Source organism: Nicotiana tabacum, chromosome 15 (assembly GCF_000715075.1).
Source record: "Nicotiana tabacum cultivar K326 chromosome 15, ASM71507v2, whole genome shotgun sequence".
NCBI lineage: Eukaryota > Viridiplantae > Streptophyta > Magnoliopsida > Solanales > Solanaceae > Nicotiana > Nicotiana tabacum.
Window position 1 is genome coordinate 79,347,038 of NC_134094.1, and position 13,045 is coordinate 79,360,082.

A 13,045-nucleotide genomic window follows, 5' to 3' on the forward strand; every position below is an offset into this window, starting at 1 on the left:
CCTCTCAAGGCTTCTAAGATAAGAAAAGGTAAATATGAATCAAGTTCCTTGAAGTCATCGCCAAACTTTGAGACACGAGACACAATTCGGCTTTGTGCTTATTAGGGTCATATTCATAGGAGGAAAGGTAACTCGCACCAAATATACAAATCACTTGCAAATACTATCATACACCTAACTTTCACCAAGGAATGCTGTGAAATTTGAGTTTCCAAAAGAAAAAACTTTTAATAGGAAATACTTTTTCTTTTAGTGGATGTTATATAATACAAAAGGATTAACCGAAATTAGTGAGATTAGAACACCATCATCACATATTTTAGAACGTCTCAAAAGTGAGTGTCACAATTGGGGTATATATAGGTGAAAATTTTCAAAGTGGAGTATATATGTGTATATATATTGACCTGCACCTATTCTCAATCTAATGGCTCTAAATCTTGATCTGTGTTTGATTTTTTAAAAGATGGGGCAACAAGAATATTAAAAATATTGATTAAAAATGTCTCTCAATTTTTTATTAAGCATAGGAGGCTTTAAATAGCCAACTTGAAAGCAGAATTTGCAGAATAAATATTCAAAATTTAAAATCTAAAATATCACAACTTACTTATCCAACTAAATTTAAATTTAAACAAAAAGACTGACTAAACTACTTATTATTCTAGTAAATCATAAATGAGGAAGCAGAAATTCAACAATCTGCCTTTCTTGTAGATGATATTTTTTAGTTCTTTTCAAGGTATTTAGAGGGAAAAAGCCTAATAGTTTTGGGTATTATTATTGGTTTTGATGGTGATAGCACCGCGATCAGGGTTGACATGGAAGCAGTCCATAGACGTCGGAGGTGGTGTTATAGATGCTGACTGCAGAGGTTGATTTTGAAGTGAAGGTTGGTGATAGAATAGCACAACTCATCATTGAGATAATTGTGAAACCAGAGGTTGAGGAGGTCGATAATCTGGACTCAACTGTGAGAGGCTCCGGCGGCTTTGGATCCACGGGAGTATAATACCTAAAGGCCTCAACTTGAAAGATTGTGCACTTGTAACATTCTCTAGGTTATTTAATATGTTTTGGTGTTTTAGGGATTCCAGTAAGTGCTTTAAAAATGCATTGCTATATTGATGGGTAGACCAAGACAAAACAAGTGTCTTTCTTTGTGTTAGTTTTTGGGGCTTGGGTCCACCCATTATGGATGTCTAAATTAAACCATCACAATAACTGCCAAATGTGAAGGGGAGATCACCTACATAAGAAAATAAGTGAATGTAAAACTTTGCAAATGGGTGTGTTGATGTTGGGCATATTCTTATATGTTTTAATGTTGTTTTATTCATGTTTTAACCGTTTTTTGGTGCTATTTGGTCTTTAAAATACCCAACATGCGATAATTATTGGTTTTATGACTAATTAAGTTGTATGTGATGACTTAGGATGTTTGGAGTGCAAAAATTTGAAGAAAAGATGCTCTAGCTATATGAGAAGAGGGTGGATGCGTCACATCCAACCTTGCAAAAAAGGCTAGTTGGTTCACCCTTAGCAGTGAAGTCGGGAGAAGGCATCCACCTTAGCATCCGCGCCTGGGCACAGCAAGGTTGAGGGAACAGAGGGTGGATGAACAGAGGGTGGACGGAAGCATCCACCCCAGTATTCGATGCTGATAAGTTCAAGCTGAGGTGGACGCGAAGCATCCACCCCAGCATCAATCCCTAAAGCTGATTCGGAAAAGGAAAAGGGAAACTTTGGCCCACGACTTTTGTATGCAATATATAAGTCAAAAACGCCTCTTTTAAGGCATCGAACACACTTTTTGAAGGGGATTCGACCGAGGGAGAGAAAAGAGCCGTCGTGGAGGCCGTATTTCATCTTCTTCCGCCAACTTAGTAATTTTTATATTTCTTTGTATGATTTGTTATTTGGCTAATATGTCTATGTGGAGCTAAACTTCACGTTCTAGGGTTGTGGTTCTTTCATGACTATTATTATTCGAATATTGATTTTTTCTTTCTTGATTTATTATATTGGTTTATTTATTTAATCTCGCGCTTAATTATTTGATTGTTTGATCACCAATTCAATATTATCTACGAATCTAGAATTGAACTCGAAAGTGAAAATTCTAGATTGCACATAGGATTGAGTAGAGCAAGTTCTTGAACCTGGGCATCAGGGAACGGATTCGCGGTTAGTATAGATATATACCTAATTGCCTTGCTTGGTTGATGTTAAGGAATTATAAATGCGTTCTTGCTAGTTCTAATTCCATACACATATAGGCGTTAGGTTAGCTTGAATAGGCGAGTAAGAACTCGACAGATTCTTATGCACAATATTAACCCCGTCAACCAATAAACTAGATGAATTAGTTAGTCAATTCAATTGAAGAATACAATAGGAATGTTAGACAGCCCATAACTCTGGATCGTTTTCATTACATTGATAACATAAAAATCTACACTTCCTTTGTTCAGAGTTCATTATTTATTTTCTTTTAAGTTTAATTAGATCAGAGTCATATACTTCTAGGTTTAACTCTTGTTTATATAATTAGGATAGTCTAATTTAGTTAATAGTTTATCACAAGTTCTCGTGGGTTCGACACTCACCTTATCACTTTATTACTTGACGATCGCGTATACTTGCGTGTGCGTTTGGCTGCAACAGTGTGACATTTAGGTTGTGAAATTTCCACTTTTGAAGATTTCCTTGAGGGATTCAAGTGTTGGTTTGTGCTTTACCTTGTGTTTAAGAGGAACAAGTTCGTTCTTCTTTCTAGAGCATTTTTTCCAAATCTCTGGCAACTCCTAGTGAATGATATGATACCTCAGTTGACAGCCCTTTGGTTTCCTTTAAATAGTGAACATTCACCTTTGCTTATTTTCTGGGGCGTAGGCCTATGTTTCCAGAGCATGATATTAGTATTCCTCCAACTGCAGCTCCTCTTTACTTGACGGTGAATTTTTGGTAGTGGCCACTTAGAAGAAGTGCAAGGCTTGCTTGATCATGACAGTTAGTATCATTTAGGCAAATTGACTTAAGAACTGTCCATATTTGAGATGAGGGGATTCAAGACGTCTTTCCAAGTTTAATCCAGATTTCATAGTCATGCTTTCCGAAGATGGTGGTATCTAGACCAACTAGCATACACTTAGATTAATTTATCAGACATCCTATAAACCACAAGGCAAGCATATCTGCGCACAAAGATAGGAGCAGCTGATGGGATCAAAAGAGGTTGTTGCTCTTATTCCTCAACCAATCGGTCATTTTCTTGGGACTTTGTTGTGTTCCCTTTCCTCCAATACAGACATTTATAAATGTTTATGGTTACCTCCAGAAGCAGGTGTCTTGATCTTCTCTTTAGCTCCAAAATTGCTTCATTATCATTTTAGTCCAATAACAGTTGGTTTTTTTTGTTCCTTTCAGCTCTATCTAATTGTGGTGGGGGTCTGGGGATGATGAGGGTGAGAGCAGGAGAAGCAAACTTGCTTTTTCACTAAGTTCTATTCTGGTGTAGATACAGGGTGAATTTGTTGTCACAAGGGAGAAGAATGAAAAAAGAGTACAATAGCTGAAATATCATCCATAGCTATTCCTCTCCTCTTGTGTCTCCAGGCACAGCCAGCCGATTGCACCAAACGTTTAGCGGCTTTTGCCCTCTCTGGGGTCGATGACACAATTTGTACTGCCTCTTGGTTGGAAATAACATCCCAAACCTGCACAAAGGAATAAAAGTTAACATTTAGTTAGATTCAAAGAAATATTTTATGCAGTTAAAAGGTAGACAATTTGAAGCATATACAAGAGACAGTTTATTTAGTACAATAACTTTTATCCTACTAATCTAACCTTTTAATGCAGTTTACATTTCACCAGTGAGCATTAAGTGGCCATCATGGATGATTACTGATTAGTGCCAGCCTATTTATGCTTAGAATTTCTATCCTACCTACTTCTCTTTGGCCCTACTTAAGGAATATGCTACTATCTGTGACGAATACATCGTTGTCATAGCATAAGATTAAGGCCAGACATACCCCATCCGTTGCCAGCACAACAAATTGATCTTTGCTTGTGATATATCTTTCAATCACGTCAGGAACAGAAGTTAGTCCGAAATCCTTAACACAGTAGTCTCCAAAAGCTCTAGAGATAGCCAATCCGGGGGATTCGTCTTCAGGCAGCCATAACCGGTGCACCCCAGGTTCATCGTCCAAGCAAAATACTCTGCCATTGCACTGCTTTATCCGTTCAGCTTCCTCTGTAATCAACATACAGGCCATAGTGAATCATCTGGTATTTAATACATCAGAGAGCAGAAAAGAGAGCAATATAGAGGAGAATTTATTGGTAGAGAGTGTTTTAAACCGAGCCTATCCGGTACGAATCTGGATTAGTAGGGCCAGTAAATTTCAAGTATGGGATACCTAGAAAGAAAAAGAAAGTATAGAGGAGGACTTACGAGGTAGATTAGGCTTGAAATCCTTAGTGAGCTGAACTGGCACCAAGTTGCCATCTTCAGACATGGTGGCCAATACAGCGCGTGAGTCGCCAACATTCGCTATAAAAAGAGCCTCACCCTGCAAAACAAAAACTTGGATGATTGAGCAACTTCTGTAGATGAAAAATCAACTCCAGAAGATATGATGCTAGCTAGAATCAACAGGTTACATAAAAGGATAAGGAAGAATAATCTAAGAATGTTGGGTGAAATTATGAACAAGGTAAAATTATTCTTAAAAAAGCCATGACTGGCTAATATCATCAAAAGAACTACTGGTATTACCTGTCTGAGTATTGTCAAAGAAGTGGTACCACTGTAGAATGAATCAATCTTAGGATGTTGTTCCAGCTCGTGATCTACAGCAGCACATGCCTTGGTGTAGGAATGCTTCCAAATATCGAATTTATCAGAATCCAAATCGAAATCTGAATCAGTTGAAGCCTCGGACAGAATTTCCTGCCAATTGGAAAGCAGAGATGATGGCATTGAATCTCGAACACACTTCGCCACGAAATGGCCCCATGGACCATGCCCATCAAATACTCCACAGAATATCATGTCTTCTTGGCATCCAAATTCCTGCCATGAGCAAGAATCAAAAGGCATTGCCATGAGCTAATATTGAACAAAGAGGAAGACTTATGAGAGAAAAACCATAAATTGGCCAACTGCGGAAGAAAGAATACCTCCCAAACAATGACGCAATCTTGATTCACTCCTTTTTCTCCTCTCTTAGAGAAGACAGAAGCTAAATTCTTAGAACCATCAACATTGACAGTCCCTGAAGACCTTAATATAAAATCATTTTTCTTGGCTCCTTTAGCCATAGCTTCTGCAGCCTCTGTTCCATTGTAATTCCCATTCCCGGAGTTTTCCCTTCCTTTTTTCAATGATAGAGATCTTGCCAATCCATTAAACATGGAAGAAAAATGCCCCATTTCAAGCTTCGTTACACCCTGCAGTGAAAGGTAAAAATTTACAATCAGATTTCATGTTCTTTATATATGTTATATTAAGTAGAAGTTGGATAATGTCAGCTGAGATAAAGAAGGGGTGTAATCTGACTCAGAAATATTAGAATCCAACTAATGTTTTAAAACATACAACAATCCAAAAATGATGAATCCGGAAGGGATAAAATTAAAACATTGAACAACCTTTTGGTCCTTTTAGCAGTGCAACAAAAGCAGAAAATTATTCAAACTCTTAGATGGAATTTCCAACAACAGAAAATCTCAGAGAATGAACTGATACCCCAAGTTGAATTTCCCCATAGAATCCCTCCCAGTCAAATACTGTATGACTAGACAAAGACAACTGCTTAAAACTTTAACAAGCTTCTTCCACTTCCCTTCTACTGAATCAAATTGAGCAGATTAACACAGAATGGAACAATCTCATTCAACAAATGAGACACAAATTGTTAGAAAGATGTCAGACCATGCGTAAGCGAGAAAACAAAGTCCAGTTTTTTTTTTTTCTGTAGTCCACTTTCAAAGAAGCAAAATCCAACAGAAATGTAAACTGTTCCACTAACTAGATTACACCCATACTTAATCAAAACGGGATAAAAAGGAAAAGCTTGTTCAGGACCTTTTGTTTTCTGGCGAAATATGGTCTGAGAAATGAGTTTTTGAAAAGACAAGAGACTTATTTACAGCTGAAAAGCTGACAGTGATAGCCAAAATGGATCACAATGCTTAAGAGGGTAATTTGATTAGATCTTTATACGGGAGAAGAAGACAACAAATATGAGATTTTTCGTATAATATCTGACATACACAAAGGGTACTTTGTACTACTATAATATATTATCCTTTAGAACAAATTAAAATATAAAAGGAAATTTCTGTAAACTCTACATCTATTGTATAATGTCAACTTTAGACTTGGATTTTGTCCAGGTTTTACTTGGGCATTTAATTATCCTACCATCGGGCTGTAGAAAATTAGAAGAAAGTTAGAACGATTCTTTCTTCTTGATATGCTAATGTTCGGTACAATGTGTATGTTTATACAAGTATTTGAAAGATAAGAAAGAATAATTACAACTATATTTAATTAGAAGTCTTTAATTCCTATATGTTTGTCCATAATCACATGTATTTGCCCATAACTCTAGTTGTAACTTATATTTGGATAAGAAAGTTCTGGAAGGTTTGAGTGTCTTTCAGCTATATCCAATATGCTACATTGAAGTGGACTGGATTTGGACTGCAGTAATAAGCCCAGTTCTTTAATTGTATTGGGTTGCTGATTTATATTTTGTGTATTTGTCTCAAATGTGTGTTGTGTTTGATAGGCCTATGTATGATAGGGTATGATCTTTTATTTTCTAGATCATTCGACAGACCACTTGGTTCTTTCTCTTTCTTCGTCTTTGACTGTATCGCCTCCTTCTTCCCCACTTTAGAGTTTAAGTTGTGTGAAGAAGATTCTGGTCCAACACCCCCCCTCAAGTTGGAGGGGTGAGAAAGCACACCCAACTTGGAAATGATTGAGTGGTGTAGAGGTCCAGAAAAGGGTTTAGTAAATATATCTGCGAGCTGAGATGTCGAAGGAACAAACGATAAAGAGATCAAGCCGGCGAGGAACTGTTGACGGACGAAGTGACAATCAATTTTTACGTGCTTCGTCCGTTCGTAGAAGACTCGTTTTTTGCTATGTGAATAGCCGCCTGGCTATCAGAATGAAGAGAAACTGGCAAAGAGAGGGGAACTGAGACATTTGTGAGAAGGCGTACAAGCCATGTGAGTTCTGCAACGACCTTCTTCATAGATCGGTACTCGGCCTCTGCAGAAGATAGGGAGAGTGAAGATTGTTTCTTTGATTTCCATGAAACAGGGGATCCTCCGAGGTTGATGTAAAAGCCACTTACTGAGCGACGTGTCTCCGGACAGGACCCCCAATCCGAGTCACAAAAGGTGAGCAATTGAAAAGAGGGGTCTGAATTCATAAAGAGCACAAGCCCCGGTGAAGATAGCAAATATCGGAGACATCATAAGGCAGCATCAAAATGAGGTCGACGCGGGCTTTATATATATTGGCTCAGATGCTGAACGACGAATGAGAGGTCAGGGCGAGTATGGGTTAAAAAATTGAGCTTGCCTAATAGTCGCCTGTAGATTGTTGGATCATGAAGAGGCTCACCAACATCGGCACGAAGCTTGCAACTAGGGTTTAAAGGAGATGAAGCTGGACGTGAATCAAGGACATCAAATTCAGAAAGAAGGTCTAAGGTGAACTTTCTCTGACTGATAATTAGTCCCTGTTTTTCTCGTAATATTTCCTTCCGAGAAAATAACTAGCCTCTCCAAGATCTTTAACTTTGAATTCTGAATTAAGAAATGATTTTAGACTAGAAAGCTCTGTAAGATCATCACCCATTAGAAGTATGTTATCTACATAAATAGCAACAATAGAAATTCCAGAAGCTGTCTTTTTGAAAAATAAGGAATAGTCGTTAAGAGAATGGGAATAGCCTTTGAAATTGAGGGCACCAGTAAGTCTTGTGTACCACTGACGTGAAGCCTGTTTAAGTCCATATAAGAACTTTTTTAGTCTGCAAACATGGTTAGTGGAAGGTGAAGTTATTCCTGATGGAAATCTCATGTATACCTCTTCTTGTAGATCACCATTAAGAAATGCGTTATTGACATCTAATTGAAATAATTTCCAATTCATTTTGACTGCGACTGCTAAAATGCATCTAACAGTGGTCATTTTGACTACTGGACTGAAAGTCTCATTGTAATCGATTCCTTCCCTTTGTATGTCCCCTCGGATAACTAGTCGAGTCTTGAACCTTTCAATACTACCATCAGATCTATACTTAACCTTATAGACCCATTTACATGGTAAAGGTTTCTTTCCTTTTGGTAATTCAACTATTTCCCAAGTTTGGTTGGCCTCCAAGGCTTGAAGTTCTGTAGCCATTGCATCCTGCCAACAGGGATGTAAAGCTACTTGGGAGAAGTTTGTAGGTTCAATGATGTGAGAAATAGAGGTGAGAAGTGATTGATTTGTAGGAGAAAGGTCTGTGAAAGGTATGGTAGTAGGTGAGACCGGTGCTGCAAAACACAAATCTGTTAGAGCAGTCAAGTACACAGCATTACACACATAATATGCCAGATAAGATAGTAGATTGTGGTCCCTAGTGGATCTCCTTAGTGCAGGTTGAAGGGGAGTAGGAGATAGAGAAGAAGTGATCCTGGAGAAAGGAGATAAAATAGGAGTTGTTCTAGGTGATGCTATTAAAGGAGGGAGAGTAGAAATAAGACTGAATTCTGAAGAAGAAGAAGGGTGATTAGTCTGGAGGAAATAGTGAGTTTGGTCGGATATAGTAGAAACTTCTTTAGGGAAAATGAGTGGTTCACGTGTAGGAGAAGAAAAAAGGAATATATCCTCATAAAAAATTACATTTCTAGAAATGTAAATTATTCTAGATTGAAGATCTAATAGTTTGTATCCTTTCTTTCCAAAGGGATATCCTAGAAATGCACATTTGACTGATCTAGATTGAAGTTTTGATTTGTGATGAGGTAAAGTAGAAGCATAACATAGGCAACCAAAATATTTTAAAAAATCATAAGTTGGATATTTTCCAAAAAGGACTTCAAAAGGTGTTTTGAAATTAAGCACTCTAGAAGGAAATCTATTGATTAAAAAGGTAGCAGTTAACAAACAATCACCCCAATACATAGTAGGGAGAGCAGACTGAAATAATAGAGCCCTACATGTCTCTAGAAGATATTTGTGTTTTTGTTCAACCACTCCATTTTGTTGTGGGGTAGCAACACAAGAAGTTTGATGAAGGATTCCATTAGAGGAGAAATTTTTTGAAAAAATGGATGCTGATCCTAATTCCAAGGCATTATTTGAACGAATGATTTTAACTTTTCTTGCAAACTACCTTTCCACCATTGCTATGAAAGATTGTAAGACTGAAAAAGCATTGCTTTTTGTTCTTAAAAGATAAGTCCAAGTTCCTCTACTATAGCCATCTACTCTGGTCAAGAAGTATATATAATTATCATGAGTTGGTACCTTGTAGGGTCCCCAGGTATCAACATGAATAAGTTGAAAAATTGAACTTGTGTTGATATTGCTTGAATGGAAAGGTATTTTTGTCTGCCTAGCTTGAGAACATATATCACAAGGAACATTAAACTTGGTTAGAGAAGAAAACTGAAAACTGGATATATTTTGCATACTAGATAGAGGCATATGCCCCAACCTTTTGTGTCATAGGCTTACATTAGAACTGACTCTAGCAGAACAAGAAACTAAATGTGAGACAAGATCTTTCCTAAGGTTATTACAAGCTGGATAAGACTGAAAAGCTGATGGACTTCCATAAGCTAGTCCAGAACTTAGAGAAGCCGGATTAAGTAGATATAGGCCTTCCTTCACTTCACCAATTATCACTGGCCTCTTCAGTGAAGGGCCCTGCAAGAATGTACCAAAAGATGAGAAAAGCAAGGTACATATGAGTTGTTGAGTGAGTTTGTGAACTGAAATTAGGTTAAATCTGAAATATGGAACATATAACACATTGTGTAGGGTTAAATCTGGCAGAACATGTACACTACCAACTTGACTGACCTTAACTTTGTATGAATTTGGGAGATTAACATACAGAGATTTGGTTAGATATTTCACATTGAATAAAATGGAATATTCAAAAGTCATATATTCTGAAGCCCCTGAATCTATTATCCAGGAGGTAGAATTCATGTAAGGGAAACAGGAAAGACAATATAGGTTAGGAGCAGTGATTGTTTTACCAGCACAGTTGGCACTAGTATTTGCATCAGAAATTTGCTCACCCTATTGGCAAACCTTCACCTGTTGAAGAAGCTGGTAGATCTGATTTAGCTGCTCTTGAGTGATGACTTTGTCTGCTGCATGTCCCTCCAATATGTTGACTGACTAGGTTGTGTTTTCTTCATTCATGATTGCTGCATTGCTGTGAGGACGTGCTTGATACCTTTTGGATTTGGTGAACTTGAAAGTTGAGGGAAACCCAATGATTCTATAGCATTTGTCAATGAAATGTCCAGGTTTCTTGCAATAGTTGCATATCAGGTTATGCATCTTTCCTTCAAAAGTGGTTTTGAACTTTCCTTCTCCAGTAGTATATTTCTGAAAAGTGATTTTCTGATTTTGTACCAGGAAAGCAGTCTCGACTGGGTGTAGTGCAACATAAATTTCCCTTTGCCTCTCATCTTGAATGAGAAGAGAGTATGCTTGATTGACACTAGGAAGAGGAATAATCATTAGAATGTTACTCCTTACAGCTGAGTAGGCATCATTAAGCCCCATGAGAAATTGGATGAGCCTACCATCTTGAAAGAATTTGAAAGTTCTGGACTTGCCTCCACAATCACACTCACAGGTGCAATGCACACAAGTATTCAAGGTATCAAACTCATCCCAAATCCTTTTCACCTTTGTATAATATCCTGCCACATCAGAGGTGCCTTGTACTAGATCACTCAACTCCTTTTGTAACTGGTAAAGTTGAGCACCATTGCATTGTCCAAATCTGACCTCAAGCTCTTTCCAAATGTCATTTGCAGTTTTAGAATAAAGGATATTTTCAGCTATGTCCTGAGACCGAGAGTTCAAAAGCCATGATATAACTATATCATTGCAACGATTCCACTACTTGAAGTCAGTGGAAGAGGCATCAGGTACAGAATAAGTTTCATCGATAAAACTAAGTTTACTCTTGGCAGAGAGTGCAATGACTATGGCTCTACGCCATCCTCCATATCCCTTTCCATCAAAAAGTGAGTTGACAAGAACCATGCCTGGTGAGTCAGATGGATGAAAATAATAGGGATGAGAGGAATCAATAAACACAATAGTGGGTTGAGAGACTGTGTGAGTTGCAGAAACATTGGAGGAGTCATCTGTGGAATTTGTTTCCATTTGAAAAGAGAAAGAAAAAGAGGTTAACTGGAAAAAAAAATACAGATTAAGGTTTCAGATAGCAACTGCTCTGATACCATGTAGAAAATTAGAAGAAAGTTAGAACGATTCTTTCTTCTTGATATGCTAATGTTTTGTACAATGTGTATGTTTATACAAGTATTTAAAAGAGAAGAAAGGACAACTACAACTATATTTAATTAGAAGTCCCTAATTCCTATGTGTTTGCCCATAATCACATGTATTTGTCCATAACTCTAGTTGTAACTTGCATTTGGATAAGAAAGTTCTGGAAGGTTTGAGTGTCTTTCAGCTATATCCAATATGCTACATTGAAGTGGACCAGATTTGGGCTGCAGTAATAGGTCCAGTGCTTTATTTGTATTGAGCTGCTGATTTATGTTTTGTGTATTTGGCCCAAATGTGTGTTGTGTCTGATAGGCCCATGTATGATAGGGTATGATCTTTTATTTTCTAGATCATTCGACAGACCACTTGGTTCTTTCTCTTTCTTCGGCTTCGACTGTATCGCCTCCTTCTTCCTCACTTCAGAGTTTAGGTTGTGTGAAGAAGATTCTGGTCCAACATGGGCATTCCCTTGATTTTTTATTTTTTTTTCAAATTTAAAGTGCTAGTACTAGAGATATGAAGCTCCCAGCATATACTTCTACTTATTATAGAGATATAAGACTTTGTAATAGTTTACCATAAACATTTTTTCTGAATAATAATGAAGAAATTATGATTGTTGGTACAGATTATGTATTCTTTTTTTCTTTTTCTGTATTGTGTAATTCGAGATTAAGGATGATAGAACACCTTATCAAGAAATTATTGAGTTTTTACTTATACAAGAATATCAAACAACTATATTATTTAAAAAATCATCTCTATAAATAAAGCTATTTATGTATACATGTATCAAAATTGATGCCTTTCAGATAGGGGTGGGCTTTCGGGCAATTCGGATTGAATATGAAAATTTCGGTTTGAATTTTTGATTTTCGGATTTAAGAAATAATAATCCAAATCCAATCCAAATAAGCTCGGATTGGATCGGATTTTTTAAGTTCGATTTCGGATTAATCGGTTTGGATATTTTGGATTTTCGGTTTTGAGTTTGTATCTTCTTTTTACAAAAATAAATATCCAAACGAAGTACTCATGTTATATTGCCTGAAAAGTTCCTTATTTTCACTGCAATCATCCAAATAAAGTATTCAAATAATGAAATTATTATTAAAAAAATGCAACAAAGACATTAATACGGTGGATAAGAAGTAGCAATAATAAAACCATGTCCAAATTGAAAGTATTCTGACAGTAACTTAGTAATTAATATTGAATATATGGGATAATATTTAATGGGTAAGGTATTGAATTTATTATTATGGATAATGGACTAAATATAAAGTATAAAATTTTAGAATTTTTGGATATCAAAAAATTCGAAGTACCAAACCAATATCCAACCCGAAATTCAAAAATTTAATCCAAAATTCAATCCGTAATTTAAAAATCCAAACCAAAAATTCAAAAAATTCGGATTTCGGTTTGAATTTTGGGTTTGTCCAAACTATGCCCACTCCTTTCTGACAAGAA

General features: G+C 36.8%; 1 protein-coding gene and 1 long non-coding RNA gene across 5 annotated transcripts; one reads left to right on the forward strand and one right to left on the reverse strand.

Moving 5' to 3' along the window:
- Nucleotides 1-2,401: 2,401 nt before the first annotated feature.
- LOC107775724 (putative protein phosphatase 2C 34) lies at nt 2,402-6,193 on the reverse strand. 4 transcript variants are annotated; one of them, XM_016595480.2, is made up of 6 exons: nt 6,101-6,193; nt 5,194-5,463; nt 4,790-5,086; nt 4,466-4,583; nt 4,041-4,264; nt 2,402-3,719 (listed from the first exon to the last, which is right to left on the reverse strand). In XM_016595480.2, the coding sequence occupies exons 2-6, from the start codon at nt 5,443-5,445 to the stop codon at nt 3,540-3,542; spliced, it is 1,071 nt and encodes a 356-aa protein (XP_016450966.1). In that variant the 5' UTR covers nt 5,446-5,463; nt 6,101-6,193; the 3' UTR covers nt 2,402-3,539. The 4 variants fall into 4 exon arrangements, with proteins under 4 accessions (XP_016450966.1, XP_016450963.1, XP_016450965.1 ...); XM_016595477.2 differs by lacking the exon at nt 6,101-6,193 and adding an exon at nt 5,948-6,094; XM_016595479.2 differs by lacking the exon at nt 6,101-6,193 and adding an exon at nt 5,762-6,094.
- A 4,266-nt stretch (nt 6,194-10,459) lies between these two features.
- Nucleotides 10,460-11,643, forward strand: LOC142169459 (uncharacterized). Its single transcript, XR_012699320.1, has 3 exons — nt 10,460-10,594; nt 10,682-10,928; nt 11,089-11,643. It is a non-coding gene; the product is annotated as an uncharacterized LOC142169459 (long non-coding RNA).
- Nucleotides 11,644-13,045: the final 1,402 nt, after the last annotated feature.

What these genes read in the sequence shown, in the direction of transcription:
- LOC107775724 (XM_016595477.2), bottom strand. An exon ending in ATTGCGTCATTGTTTGGGAG is followed by an intron (nt 5,087 to 5,193) that starts GTATTCTTTCTT and finishes TGCTCATGGCAG; the next exon opens with GAATTTGGATGCCAAGAAGA. An exon ending in TTGTGCTGGCAACGGATGGG is followed by an intron (nt 3,720 to 4,040) that starts GTATGTCTGGCC and finishes TCCTTTGTGCAG; the next exon opens with GTTTGGGATGTTATTTCCAA.